Genomic DNA, 15,449 nt, shown 5'->3' with positions numbered 1-15,449 from the left:
GCCTCTGCCAAATGTCTAGTCAATGTTGCACATTTTAGGTTTTTACTGGCAACCCACGATCATGGTACCGATTCCTCCGTTAATCAGGGTTAGGCCAGGGTCCCAACTGCAGTGGCTTAACCCGATGAAAGATTATTTGTTTTGCATGTCACTGAACAGGGTAGGCCAAGTGGCTCTCCTCTGATGGCTTAAAGATGTGGGCTGTCTCCATCTGAAAGCTGAGGTTTTTGGAGCACGTTGCCTCCAAGGTCAGCACAGCAGAGGAAGAGAAGCCCTAAACTGTGAGCTGTTTATAGGGAAGTGGCTTCCATCATTTCGGTCCTCACCTTCTTGCTTAGAATCCAGTCACATGGCCCCTCAATAAACACAGTGTAGTCTGGAAAATGTAGACGAGCACACGAACATGTGGTTGGCATTTTCAGCCTCTGCTATTTCAAGTCTAGGGGATGAGAAAGTTCAGACTCCTCATGTCTAAGCCAGAGGCATAGGTCAAGCCCAGAGACTGCATTGATCTGAAAGAGGACATCAGGGAACTTCAAAGTGTACCCATCACTCTCCAGCAGACAGGGCTGGGAACCAGTTGCAAAGATGGAAGGAGCACCTTGCCCGCCCAACACTCTGTATTAGAATCTTTGGTGATGGTACCCAGAAATCTGCTTTTTTATTAATGTCTTAGAGATATTGAGGCCAACATGACAGCCATTGATGTACTATAAATCTCCACGGATGCGGGCTCAGTCAGGAAAAATAACTTGCCCTAATTTACCAGGCACATGAGTGGTATAGCCAGTCAGATTTTTGAATCCCATTAAATTTTATGTCCAGTTATGTATCAGCTTCTGTTCCTGGTTGTCGTTTGGAATTTCTCTTTAACACTCTGGGTCCAGAGAGGCCCATTGAGAACAAGTGAGTTCAGCATTCCTTGAAAATGAAAAGATAGGCTTGACAAAGAGAGTGTGATCAGATTCTGTTTGGGCTTGGGCACATGGAACACATCTCTCCTTGCCTGTCTTACTACCTGACATTCTGCTTGTATCTGGCTGCACCACACGACTTTGCTGTGTCTCATTGCACGATTGCATCTATTTCCCTCCTACCCCTGGTCATCTTCCTGTCATTCCCCATTGGTATTTGAGATTATGCTCCTTATTGATGTTTGGAGATGAGGACTATTGGGCTGGAGAAGGGGGAAAGGGCTGTTGGACCTTGGTCTGAGCATCAACAATGGCAGCAAATAGTTCACCAGTAAATTGTCTGCTTGCCACCAAAGTGTCTGACTTCTCCTGACCCCTTGAGATTTCTACTGCAATTTTGATGCAAACCGCCCCCCCCCCCTTCCAAGAAGCTCAGCTTGAAGTTGTCAAGGGTTTGTCAGTATGCTGCCTTGGATACAGGATCCTGACCCTCTTTGGTCTTCTTCAACCTCTGGAGGTAGATATCTTTAAGACATGTGGTTCCTAGGTGTGGAAGGGAACTTCTGGAGTCATCTGTTGATCCCCTCCCTGGTTTCTTAATGCAGGGGATACTTGTATTATTCTGGATTCAAAGTTGATTACAAGAAAGAAAATCAACCAGCCACAAGGCTGATGCAACAACTGAGAGGAGAGACCACTGGGTAGGGCATGGGATGGTGAGAAAAGAAATGACTTTGGAAAGGAAGAAGGTATTTGAACAAATGACTGAAACTGATGTCAGATCTGGAGCTGTGGAGCTGGCTAACCCTGTCGCCAGCCAAGCTGACTTTCCTTGACATGCAGGTGAGCCCAGCTTGGGGGCAAGCCCGGAGTCTATCATATACTCATTCCTCCAGAACACAAGCTCCACCTTCTGAATCCAGCCCTCCTTTCTTTGGCACTCCCACCAGCTTTATCTTATCCTTTAAAAAGGCATCAAAGTCAGGTTTTATCCAAAAATATATTTTATGTGAAAATTCAAGAGCTGTACATATAAAAATACTCAGTTCTATAATAATATTATGTTTCATAGGGACATCCCCTCCTAAAAATTAAATATATGTATATTTGCATTGATTCATGCACAGATACTCACAACACTACAGTGAGGTAGAGAGGAAGGAGCACCCTGTAGTTTTGAAGGGTCTGAAGTGACATGTGTCCAAAGGTTTGCATTTGAAACACATCCAATTCCAGAGCCCATTAAATTAAAATATTAACAACTTAGAAGACATAATACACTACTTAAGAAAAACCATGATTCACATTATTACACAAATTTCATATTCCTTAGAATTGTAATAGAATAATTTCAGAATGCATGTTGGAAAGAACAGGGCATATACATTAATTGTTCCCTGAGTACTGACTTGGCTTCATTGTGGGCATGAAGGTTCATAGCTTTGAGGTTTGGGTTTTCTTGTCCAGGTACTCCATGAAATCCTGGACCCACTTCTGCTTGGGGTCAGCACAGAGCTCCTTGGCCTGTTTGGTCTTGAAGCTGTGGGTAAAGAGGGCAGTTAGATGGAGCACCTTGAAGATTCAGCTTGGGAGTGTAACCTACTCTATGGAAAACTTGCCTGGCCCATTAGCCTGAGGTTAGGAAGGGGCCTCTGGGGAAGCAGCTGTTTTTGCTGACCTAGGTGAAGCCATCTTGGCTCCTAGATGAAAGAACTGACATCTGAACCAATGTCTGGACAGGGAGCTGAAAATGGGAAGTCTCTTTACTTTCTTGAATTCACTTTTCCCATAAAAAAAATTCCTGGGATTGGATTAGTCTAAGCATCTGAGGGTTAAATTCCAACTCAGTCTTATCATAGAACCCAATCCACTGTCTGGGAGCGGAGCTCAAGATCAAGGGATGAGTGTGGGTGGTCATGGCTTCACTCACATCACGGCTTCCCTGGGACAATAGCTGCTGGTGATTCTTCTGTAGCTCTTCAGCTTCTGGATGGGGATCTTTCTAACGGTAAATCTATAGCAGCAGGTGGTTGGGCTATTAATCCCCTCTGTTGAAACAACAACAACAAAGGCTATTGAGGGTGTGTCCTGGGACTTTCATTTGAAAAGTAGGGAACAGTAAGGAGGAGGAGTCAAAGGAAAGGGAAGCCACCCACCCTAAATCCCTAAGGACTAGGTCTGTCTTGAAGTACCTAAATCTGTCTTGAAACTCTCTCATTTGCATGGACTGTAAAGTGGAAGGATACCACAGCTCATTAAGAAGAGAAGAGGAACTGGTGACAAATCTGGGTATTTCTAGGAGAGGCTCATAGAATAGTCCAGTTCCTCAGGTCAAGGGGACCCCAGCTATAGGTCCCCCTCTAGGCTCTGAGAAATCTGTTCCTAGTTGTCAGTTTCTCTGATACCTGCAGCCTCTGCAGAACCCTGTCTCTGGATCCTGGGCTGAATGAAGCATAGACCAGATTCTGGGTCTCCTCCTTTCCCCTCCACCATATCTAGAGATACCCTGCACATTCTCCACCAGAGTCCCCTTCTTTTTGGTGATTCAAGTCCCCAACTCCTGTTGCAAGAAGCCGGGGCAGTAACTACACGGAGGGTGTGATTACAGAGCTGGAGTCCTGGGAGGACTGGATTTGGGGTCCACAGCTGGAATTCTCATCCAGGCTCTGCCTTGGAGCAGCTGTGTGATCCGCCTCACTCCGTGTCCTTCTCTGACTTTCCTGATTATGAGAACCCAGAGATGAGGTGATGGGCTTCAAAGGGAAGGAGAAAGGGGCTTACCTGGCTGAGCAAGTGCCTGGAGGCTGAAGGCAGCAGCTGTGAGCAGCAGGCACAGAAGCGCTGCGGAGACCTTCATGTCTGCAGGGAGCGAGGAACTTGGGCGTGAGAGCTGGAGATTTCCAAGCTAGTCTCAGCTTCTCTGCTCCTCTGGGGATTCTGCCTGCCTTTTATAGGGAGAAGACAGGAATAAGAAGAAAGTGAGTGGATGACAGGGCTTTGTTCTTCTGAATGAATCATAGGATGGAATAGTAAATCTGCTGAGCCATTGCCCTCCCCTGAGGAACATACTAGGAAATGAGAGAGAAATGTGATTGATGCTGGCCTGCTTTCCATTCAAGCTCTGGTGTGTTGGTGAGGTGCTGGCTATGCCCAAGCAGTGTGTGATCTATGACTGTTACCAAGGGTTCCTTTTTTTTTTTTTTTTTTGAAATGAAACGCTTTATGTAGAAAAAGAAAGGAAGTAGGGTTACCAAATCAAAGAAATGTAAGGGATTTCCCCAATTTTCCTTTCAGACAGCATCTCCAGGACCCCAGTTTCCAGAGAAAGTAAAACTTTGGCTGGGCTTTAAAATGGACTAAAAAAATCCTTTACTGCTTTAAACCCTGGTGGCTTTTCTTAAACCCAAAGAAGAATGCGATAATAGGACATTAGCAGAAAAGTAGACTTCTCTATTTTTAGAATAATACCTAAAATTGTATATCTAATAATTAAATGCTATAACAACCCATCTGAAAACAGTGATTTAAAGCAAGAACAATAATTGATTTTGCTTTTGGATATGGGACTTGACGGGCTCAGCCAGGTAGTTCTTGCTCAGGGATTTTTACATCATTGTAGTTGGATGATGGCTGAGACTGGGGTCATCTCAAGGCTTTCACTCAGTGTCAGGTGTCTGAGCTGGGAGGTCTTAAACAGCTGGGGATTGGATCAGATGGAAGCTTCTTGCCCCCCACCCCCATCTTTCCAGTGGTCCTTCCACATAGCTGGATATGGATATTTTACATGATGGTTTAAGACTCCCAGGTACAAAGTTAGGGAACATAGACCACATCTCTTAATTTGAGGACCATAAAAGAATTTGCAGACATGTTTTTAAACCACTATCTGTTTCATAGGCTATCTGAACTACAAAGCACTTAATAAGATCATGGGATGCTGTGGTTTTTAAAATATCGGATTATCTATGAAAATATTCTTACAAGTAAAATAACAGAAGGGATGGGGTGCCTGGGCAGCTCAGTCAGTTGAGTGTCTGACTGTTGGTTTGGGCTCAGGTCATGATCCCAGAGTCCTGGAACTGAGCCCCACGTTAGGCTCCATGCTGAGTATGGATCATGCTTAAGATTCTCTGCCTCTTTTTAACTCTGCCTCTCTCCCCTACTCACACTCTCACTCTCTCTCTCTCTCTTATAAAAAGAATAGAGGGGAAGCCAAACTTATGAATAAAATCAAAGTGGACTTGCTCAGTTGGAAGCTAAGACAGGAGTCTTCACAACCTCTCTTCTCATACATATCTCAAGGATCTAAAGACTAGATTTTGAAAACCAGTTGTCCATTTGCTGTTTCAACCTGCCCTTGTTTATATGCACACACTACAAGCTCATCAACTAATCGCTGATGATATTAATGAAAAGGGGGCTTGATGAGAGGCCTTTGGCGTTGTCCGTCTTTTCTATTGTTGTTCAGTCTTTATTTAATTTACTTCTGCTCTGATATTCATTACTTCCTCCCTTCTACTAACTGTGGGTTGAGTGTGCCCTTTTTGTTGTCTCTTGAGGTATAAAGTTAGGTTTGTTATTTGAGATCTTTCTTTTTTTCTTAATGTTTGCATCCATTGTTACAAGCATCTCTCTTAGAACTGCTTTTGATGTGTTGCATAAGTTTTGGTTGGTTGTGTTTCCATTTTTGTTACCTCCAAGATATTTTTTATTTCCCTTGGATTTCTTCTTTGACCCATTGATTGTTTAGGGGTGTGTTGTTTAATCCTTACATATTTGCATATTTTCCAGTTTTCCTCTTGTTATTGATTTATAGTTTCATACCATTGTGTTAGGAAAAGATACTTGGCATGAATTCAATCTTTTTAAAGTTTGCTAAGCCTTGCTTTGTTATCTATCATGTAACATTGGAGAATGTTTTGTGTGTGATTAAGGAGAATGTACATTCTGTATACATTCCATTTGATTGGATGGAATGTTCTATATATGTCTGTAAGGTACATTTGATCCAAAGTACTTCAGGTCCAACATTTCCTTACTGATTTTTGTTTGGTTGATCTATCCATTGTTGAAGGGGGTATAAAAGTCCCTTACTATTATTGTGATCTATTTTTCCCCTTTGATCCGTTAGTATTTGCTCAATATGTTTAGTTTCTCCAATGTTGGGTATAGTTATATTTATGATTGTTATATCCTCTTGATGAATTGACCCCTTTATAATTACATAATGATCTTCTTTGTCGCTTACAGTTTTTGGCTTAAAGTCTATTTTTTGCTACATGTATAGTTATTCCTGTTCTCTTTTGGAATATCTTTTCCATCTTTTTCACATTGAGCCTATGTGTGTTTGTAAAGTCAAAGTGAGTCTCCTGTAGGAAGCATAGAGTTGGGTCTTATTTATAATTTTTTAATGTATTTAGCCACAGTATGCCTTTTCTGGAAAATTTAGTCCATTCACATTTGGTGAATATTGATAGGTAAGGACTTGATAATGCCATCTTACTTTTTTCTATTTTGTAGTTCCCTTGTTCCTTTCTCCTATCTCACTTGTTCCCTTCATTTGTGAATTGATGATTTTTCATAGTGGTATTCTTTGATTCCTTTCTCTTTCTCTTTTGTGTATTCACTGTAGATTTTTGCCTTAAGGCTATCATGAGGCTCACATAATACATCTAATAGATACAACAAGCTATTTTATGCCTGATTGCTTGACTTTGACTGCATACAAAACCTTTACCTTTATATCTCTCCTTTTATGTTTGTTATGCTACATTACCTCTCTTTACATTGTGTAACATTTAACAGATATTGCAGCTATTATTTTTAATAATTTTGTCCTTGAGCCTTTATAGTAAAGTGGTTAATACAGTATAATATTACAGTATTATTCTGAACTTGACTATATAATTACCTTTACTAGTGTGATGTATATGTTTTCATGTTACTAATTAGTATCCTTTCATTTCAGCTCGAAAAACCCTTTTCAGCATTTCTTATAAGGCAGGTCTAATGGTAATGAAGACACCATCCCACTCTCTCCTGACTGTGAAGTTTCTGCTGAGAAATCCTCTGATTACCTTATGGGAGTTCCTTTGTAAGTGACAAGTTTCTTTTCTCTTTCTGCTTTTAAGATCCTCTTTTTGTCTTTGTTTTTTTGACAGTTTTATTACAATATGTCTTCGGAGAAGAGTTTTTAAAGTTGAGTTTGTTTGGGGACCTATGAACTTTATGAATTTGGATATTGAAATCTCTCCCCAGATTTGGAAAGTTCTCAAACATTACTTCTTTAAAGAAGCTTTCCTGGGGTGCCTGGGTGGCTCAGTCAGTTGAGCGTCCGACCTTGGCTCAGGTCATGATCTCATAGTTCGTGAGTTCGAGCCCCGCATTGGGCTCTGTGCCGACAGCTCGGGGCCTGGAACCTGCTTCAGATTCTGTGTCTCCCTCTCTCTGCCCTGTTCCCGCTCATGTTCTGTCTCTCTCTGTCTTGCAAAGATGAGTAAACGTTAAAAAAATTTTTTAAAGAAGTTTTCTTGCCCCTTCTCCCTCTCTGTCTTTCTGGGACTCCAATAATTCACAGATTTTTTTTTCTTTTAATAATATCCCAGAGATCACATAGGCTTTCTTCAGTCTTCTTCATTCTTTGTTGTTGTTATTCTCTGACTAGATAATTTCTAAGGTCTTCTCCACAAATTCTTTCTTCCCCTTGGTCCATTCTGCTGTTGATGATGTTTATTGTATTTTTTATTTCATTTATTGCATCTTCAGCTCCACAACTTCTTCTTTTTAATGCTTTTTATCTCTTTATTAAACTTCTCATTTTGTTGATGTTTTGTTTTCCTGATTTTGCTGAAAGGACTTTCTCTGTTTTCTTGTAGTTCATTGAGCTTCCTTAAAAAGGCTATTTTAAATTCTTTTTCAGGTAAGTTATAGATCTTCATGCCTTTGAGGTCAGTTACTGGAATGTTATTGTGATCCTTTGGTGGTGTCATGTTTCTTTGATTTTACATATTCCTCGAAGTCTTGTTTTGTTTCTTTGAATTTGAAGTAGAAGTAGCAGTCACCTCCTCTAGTCTTTTTTTTTTTAGTTTATTTATTTATTTTTGAGAGAGACAGAGACAGAGACAGCACAAGTAAGGGAGATGCAGAGATAAAGGGAGGGAGAGAATCCCAAGCAGGCTCCACACTGTCAGCACAGAGTCCAGCGTGGAGCTTGAACTCACAAAACCATGAAATCATGACCTCAGCCAAAAACAAGAGTTGGGTGCTTAACTGACTGAGTCACCCTGGTGCCCTTCTCCTCTATTCTTTGCTGACTGGATTTGGGAGACAACTTCCATCTGTCAGCCCTGCTAGGGATTTTGAGGCTTTCTCAGAACTTCTATAGATATGTCTGTTCCATTCTTCTTTCTCCTTCTTGTGACAGAGTTCTTAAGCTTGTATGCCTTCTCTCAATCCTGCAATACACCAGGCTGAATGCTGACAGTCTGTCTTGCTTCCTCAAGGGCATAACTAAAGCTCACATTTATGGTCTCTCTCTGGATCACAGCTGCAGGTGGTTTTCTGTGCTGGACCACTAGCTGTCAAAGCTTGCTCTTGCCCTTGTCAGGAGCAGTCACAGATGCAGGGAAACAGATGCAGGTTGGGGAGGGGTGTTTTGGTGAAGCTCATAGAGTGCTGAGGGTGCCCATGGGGCCAGTTAAAAGGATCTGCCAGTGAGATGTCTCCAGTGGCCTGTGGGCAGGCTTCTTGATGAAGTCTGTGGTGCAGTTAGTAGGATCCATGCCCTTTGAATGCCTTAAAAAAGTCTTATCTGCTGCCCTGTCAGCCTCTTTTTGTTCCCTGAGTCATGTAGCTCAATGAGTTAGTACTTTGGATGAGACAGAAAACAAATGGATCTCTTTGGTAGCTCTCACCTAGCTGGGGAGCTGGGGAAGCGCACCCCAAATGCCCTCACTTTCCCCACAGGAGAAATCAAGGGCTGAGAGGGTCTCTCTTGGCACTGGTCTGTGCCACTTTGGAGAAGGAGTGATGCAGGTAATGTCAGATTGTTCCTCTTACCCTCTCCAATGCATCCAAACTTGATTTATTTTTTTCCAACAGCGTGCTGGAACTTCTCCACTAAAACTCTGGACTTTGATAGATGCTCTCCCATCTGTAGGTGACTGTCCAAGACAGTGTTCCCCAGGAACTCCCAGAATACAGCCAAGAGAGGTCCCTGCAGATTCCACAGCCAGAAGCAATATCTGAATGCTTTTGACTTGATGAATGAATGGGTGACTTCTTCCTTGGCATATGGTGCTGGATCACACAGCTCCCAAAAGGCACTTTTGTCCCTGCATGGGTGCAAAATTATTGCTGTTAAGGGGGAGATATGAGCAAGGGACATCTTATTTGGCCATCTTACTGACTTCGGTCCTCTTTCCATTACTGTTTTATTTTGTGATACATAAATAATACTATTTTATTGTATACCATTTTATTCCCTTTTTTTCTTTTACTATGTATATTTTAGTTATTTTCATAGTAGTCGCTCTGACTATAATTATCATGTATAACAACATGGTTCAGGTTAATGTCATCTTTATTTCAATAGTATCAAAACTTTGATCCCTGTAGCTTCACTCCTCCTCCACCTTAAAGCTATGTTGAATGGAGAAAGGGGCCCTGAGGAATGCAGGTGGTCTCTAAAAATTAGAAAAGACAAGAAAAAAGATTCTTCCCCAGAGCCTCCAAAAGGCATGCAGCCCTACTGACCCATTTTAAACTTCTGGTCTCCAGAACTATAAGGTAATATATTTGTGTTGTTTTAAGCCATTATGTTAATGATAAATTGTTACAGTAGCAATAAGAAACTAAAAGAGATTTTGATATCTGGAATATCTATAAATGGGGTGCTGCCATAATAAATATTTTAAAAAATGTAGAAGCAACTTTGGAATTGGGCAATGAGCACAGGCTGGAAGAATTTCGAGTGTGATAGAAAAGGCCTAGATTTCCTGGAACAGACTGTTGGCAGCAACAGGAAATGAATACACCACACTTGGCATTCCCTCCTGAACCAGGGCCTATTGCCAGCGCCTCATGCTCACAGTTTTATCATGCAAGGAGCAAGGACTCCCTTGCTTAGCTGGAGAAAAAAAATAGATTCAAGATTTCCTGAAAATGAATAGGTGTGGCTTGGAAAGGGAATGTGAGTGGATTGCTTTTGGGCTTGAGCACATGGATTGCCTCTCCCTCGGCCTCCCCTCCTTCCAGACCCTCCATCACAAATCTGCCTGGTTTTAGAGGGTCTGACGCTCCCTAAACTGTATGTGGATGTCCCATTTGCTCGCACTCCATTCCCTTTTGCCCACCCCCCCCCCCCCCCCCGGCATCCACTGCAGCTGAGGATTTAGTCTTGCTTGGCAATCAATGATGTAGACTGGAGGAGTGGAGGAGAAGCAGGGAGGGCTACTGGACCTGGCAGATGGGTCAGAGAGTTCCATAAAAAGCAGCCAATAAGTTGTCTTCTAACAGATGTATCAAGGCACTTTGGGGAGCTTGGAGCTTTGATAGAATCCCTCAGCCTGAACCAGGGACCCTGGACTATCTTGGGAATATGGAAGCAGAATCCCCTTTATTCATCTCCAGCTCCAACTGTTGGAGATGGAGGTTTTCCAACACACACACTCCCAGATCCTAGAACCTAGGTTCTGCCAAATTCCTATTTGTAGCACATTATCACCCCCATTTTACTGATGGAAACTCAGAATACCCAATCTGCCCTGAATGACAGAGTGAGTCAATGCCAGGACTGGGATTAGAACTCGAGTGTCCCTGCCAGCCAGGGTTTTCCCCAGCTGCTGAAGGCATTGCCTGGTCTAGCTTGATACAGTAGCCATCTCACCACCAGACTAGACTGGTGAATCTGAAAAATCACCATGCAGAATTTATTCAATAGGGCAAGATATCTGCTTTCTTTAAGTGGAATGGCTGCCTGTGCTTAGATGGGTCAAATGCCTCACAGGTAGGTCAAATGCCATGCAAGGAAGTACAGACCTTAGGTGGACATTCAGGGAAAAGAGATCCATCCATATAAATGGATGATCCTGTGCTCCTTGGATTGAAATGGGGGATAGTGGTGAAGAGAAGCACATTCTGATTTCAGGTCATCTGTCTCTTAGAATGTGGATTGTAGAAAGGGCTTCTGAGTCTTAGGTCACAGGTCCTTTTCTTCCATCTACAACACACAGCATTTCACTCTACCTAGATCATTCTTCTCCAAAGCTGCTTCTTGGGCTCCATATTCGAGCACTCATCATCTCTTTCTTGGATCATGACAGTAGCCTCTCCCTTGTCCATACTTCTCCAAACATGTATGAAGCCAATAAGTTACATTTACTGAAACTCATCTCTGAATCTTTGAACATGGCATGTCCTTCCTCATTGGCTCAAACATTGTCAACATCTCCTTTTAAGCTATAAAGTTGAGTACTGACTTACCATCCTGACATTCAAAACCCTTTCCCAACTTTTCTTTCTAAACTTCCTCATCACTTGACACCGACATGGACCCCAACTCCCACCTGATTGGTTTTCACCCTCTTTGATGTGCACACCATCATCATTTCTACCTCCAGGTATTTGGCTCCATTCTTCTTTCTCCTCTTCTAAATGATACTGTAATTTTTCTAGAAAAATCTCATGTATTCATCAAGGAGAAGTTCAAGTCATATCTTCTTTATGAAATCTGAATCTAACTGTCTTATCAGTGGTCATTCAGTTTCTCCTTGATTTCCCAAAGACGGCAGTGTCTGTATTACTCCAAGTTGGAAGATTACTTGAAGGGGGAGAGGTTGGGGGCAAGTATCCCAGGTAGGGGGCAGTAGTAGTAGATGATGAGAAAGATTGAGGGCAGGGGTCAAGGGCTGTGAGAAAGGACATGGGGCGTTGCTAAGGAGATAGGGTGACAAGGGTAATTGGAATCTGGACAGATGGTCTTGGGGACTAGAGTGGTAGGGCTGGAATGCTTGACTGGGTCCTGACTTAAAGATTCTTCTATAGGCACTCAGATTTGCCTACCCAGTGAAAAAGACCAGGGCCAATCCACATTGTCACTCCTCCCAACACAAGCCCACCCTCTGCAAACATGTTCCCTCCTAATCACCAAAATTACACTCAGCTTTTTAATTTCTTTCAAGAAAACACCAAAGGCAGTTTTGTACAAAAATATATATTTATATATTGATCAATAGTTATATAATATACATCTCCACAATAGCATTTTTAGCAGTTCTTTAGAATTTAAAACATAGTCTTTGCATTAATGGTCCTTGCAAGGACACTCACACCATCCGAGGGGTGGAACTTCCCCCCCTCCCAGAGAAAAGCAATTTGTCTGGTCTCCATATGTAAAAACAAAAACAAACAAAAAAAAAACAACAACAAAAAAACACCCTAGTATCTAGGGAAGATAAATTTAAAACATCAATAACTTAAATAAGATTAACAGTACTTCAGGCATCATGTGAGTATCAATAAACAAAGTTTGTAGTCTTTGAAATTATAATAAAATAACATCAGGAGGGCATTTAGGGAAAACTAGAAGAAAATAAATTAATTTTAGATTCTTCGGTTTCAGAGTGAGTAGTCAAGGCTTTGCAGTTTGGGTTTTCTTGTCCAGGTGTGCCATGGAATCCTTGACCCACTTCTGGTTTGGGTCAGCGCAGATCTCCTTGTTTAGGATGGTCTTGAAGCTGTAGGGGAGAGAGAACACAGTCAGATAGAGTTCCATCGAGATCTCAGCCTATGACGACAGCCCATTCTGCCCCAGGAAGCTGCCATGGGAACAAGAAGAGGAAGGCAGGTGGAGAGAGGACATCAGGGTGTCCTGACTTCCCGCTAAAGAAATTGGGAGGGTCTGTGTAAGCACTCAGATGGAGAGTGATGTTGGGATCACCTTGTCCCTTGTGGCCTCAGTTTTCCCACTGGGCACCTTTGAAGATGAGATTAGGTGGCCTAACTCTCTAAGTTTGTAAGGCTTGTCCCTTGCTACCCAAGGAAGAACTGGCCCAGGGAGGGCTGGTGTGTTCCACTTACATCACAGCTTCTTTGGGACACTTGCTGCTGGTGACTCTTTTATAGCTCATCAGCCTCTGCATCGAGATCTTCTTATTGGTGAGTGTATAGCAACAGGTGACTGGAGAATTAATTGCATCTGGAAATAGAACCACAAAGAAAAAGCATGTTAGGATGGGTTAGATTCTTCTGATCTTAATCATAGCAAGAAAGAGTAGGAAGGAGCAGGAGAAGGGAAGTCAGGAGTAGAGGTAGAACTCATAAATCCCAATATTTCTGCCTATGCTTCAGAGCTAGAATGGCATACTGACTCAGCTTCCTCTGCTTTATAATGGGTATATAGCTTTGATAATGAGTGGTGGGAAGGGGGAACTGTTAAAACTAGATAATTCCTGGGAGTATCATTAATCACTGATCCTGGGAGTAGTGAATAATCCAAATTATCAGGTTCAGAGAAGATCAGCTCAGGGAACCCAGCTATGGGTCCCCCTCTAGGCTCCAAGTTGTGAGTTTCTCTGATACTTGCTGCCTCGGGATGCTGGACCGAATGAAGCATAGACCAGATTCTGGGTCTCCTCCTTTCCTCTCCACCATATCTAGAGATACCCTGCACACTCTCCACCAGAGTCCCCTTCTTTTTGATGATCCAAGTCCCCAACCCCTGTTGCAAGGAGCCGGGGCAGTAACTACACGGAGGGTGTGATTACAGAGCTGGAGTCCTGGGAGGACTGGATTTGGGGTCCACGGCTGGAATTCTCATCCAGGCTCTGCCCTGGAGCAGCTGTGTGATCTGGCTCCCTCTGTGTCCTTCTCTGACTTTCCTGATTATGAGAACCCAGAGATGGGGTGATGGGCTTCAGAGGGAAGGAGAGAGGGGCTTACCTGGCTGGGCGAGCACCTGGAGGCTGAAGGCAGCTGCTGTGAGCAGCAGGCACAGAAGCGCTGCGGAGACCTTCATGTCTGCGGGGAACGAGGAGCTTGGGCGTGAGAGCTGGAGGTTTCCAAGCTGGTCTCAGCTTCTCTGCTCCTCTGGTTCCTCTGGCTGCTCTGCCTGCTTTTTATGGAAAGTAAAGAGGGCGGAGCTAAGAGAGAAAGTTTGGCCCAGGGCAGCATCATTCTCAATGAATGACAAAGTAGAGTCATAAATGTGCTGAGCAAGGATAGTGCCCTGGGAGGTTTCCAGGAAGTAGGAGGGAAGTAGTGAGTCTGGCCTGGACACTTTTTCCATTTGCTGCTAAGACCAAAAGAAGTGGGGTGGGTGGGGTACAGTTACATCCAGAGCGACCACAGATGTGAGCACAACAGGATTTTCTTAAGAATTCCACTTTCTCTGAAGCGAAAATTTTGTGGTTGAAAAGGAAGCAAGGAAACAGAGATCACGAGAGATGACAGCATCTCATGCCCCCCTCTAGCCAACCTTTAGGCAACAGCCTGTGGGGTTTTCAAGCCAGGAAGGGGCCCCGAGGCCTTGGTGGACTCCCCCGCAGCATAATAAATCCATTTGCTTCTTAAAATCCAGGATGGTGGCACAGTTGAAGCTGAGCCAAACTATAGGATTTTATAACCATAGAATTGAATTCCAAGAATCACTGGGTTTAAGACATGGCAGATGCCACAGAGGTCATGTAGTGCTACAGATAAATTCCCGTGTCATACTCATACAGTGCTTACCGTGTGCCAGTAATATTCTATGCCCTTTACATGTGCTAAGTCTTTCAATTCTCCAACCCCCATCCAGTAGGTATTGTTAATTCCCATTTTAGAGATCAGACAGCCGAGGCACAGACAGCGTAAGTCACCTGCCAAGGTTCCCAGTGTAGGACCCCGTGTGTCTGTGCATCACCACTGTGACACATCCTCCAACCGGCTGCCTGGTAATATACCTGGGTGCCCTCTGTCCTCCACATCTGCCAAAGTAGCAGGCATCCGAAGGGGAATGGAGAAACATCCCTCGTGGCTAAGTTACTGCGGGATTTGGAGTCTGTGGTTATACGGCAGGCAGGCAGAAGTCAGGCAGCACATGCCCCCTTCCTTTCTGGATTCCCAGGAAGAGCTGGTGAGCAGATGGGACAGTGTTACAGGATTCAAATGTCTGCTTTAGTGCCACAGCTCTGCCTTAGATGTCCTCAGAAACCCCCAGAGTCACAGTCATAAAAGCTTAAAGGTGTTCACATTGATCTCAGTGAATCCCTTTCTTCTACAAATATGATAGGATTGCTTGAGGCATGTTATTAGATGAGCAGAGCCTAGAATTCAGGTCTCATCTTCCTCATTCCACTGCTGCCAAGAGCTTTTCCCTCTTATTAGTGGAAACCCTTCCCTAATCTCTCTGAGTGTCCTTTGCCAGGGACTGGGAGGGTTGCATCCCCTTTGCCTGTGGAGTCCATCCATTCTTTGGGTTCTGCCCAGGTTAACTGGTTGAAAGATGTTGAGATCCTGGTTCAGTCATGTCATGGTCAGTCCTAGGACCCTGGACCA

At 43.4% G+C, this 15,449-nt stretch overlaps 2 protein-coding genes across 2 annotated transcripts; both read right to left on the bottom strand.

Moving 5' to 3' along the window:
* Window positions 1–2,015: 2,015 nt before the first annotated feature.
* LOC132688003 (C-C motif chemokine 7-like) lies at window positions 2,016–3,850 on the bottom strand. The gene is made up of 3 exons (XM_060646705.3): window positions 3,696–3,850; window positions 2,845–2,962; window positions 2,016–2,454 (listed from the first exon to the last, which is right to left on the bottom strand). The coding sequence occupies exons 1-3, from the start codon at window positions 3,769–3,771 to the stop codon at window positions 2,349–2,351; spliced, it is 300 nt and encodes a 99-aa protein (XP_060502688.1). The 5' UTR covers window positions 3,772–3,850; the 3' UTR covers window positions 2,016–2,348.
* Window positions 3,851–12,110: 8,260 nt separating this feature from the next.
* Window positions 12,111–14,021, bottom strand: LOC132688001 (C-C motif chemokine 2). The gene is made up of 3 exons (XM_060646703.3): window positions 13,854–14,021; window positions 12,993–13,110; window positions 12,111–12,649 (listed from the first exon to the last, which is right to left on the bottom strand). Exons 1-3 carry the CDS (start codon window positions 13,927–13,929, stop codon window positions 12,544–12,546), a joined length of 300 nt encoding a protein of 99 aa, XP_060502686.1. The 5' UTR covers window positions 13,930–14,021; the 3' UTR covers window positions 12,111–12,543.
* Between the last annotated feature and the right edge of the window lie 1,428 nt (window positions 14,022–15,449).

The sequence above is a fragment of the Panthera onca genome, chromosome E1, assembly GCF_046562875.1.
Source record: "Panthera onca isolate mPanOnc1 chromosome E1, mPanOnc1 haplotype 2, whole genome shotgun sequence".
Classification (NCBI taxonomy): domain Eukaryota; kingdom Metazoa; phylum Chordata; class Mammalia; order Carnivora; family Felidae; genus Panthera; species Panthera onca.
This window is presented reverse-complemented; position numbering and strand designations above follow the sequence as displayed.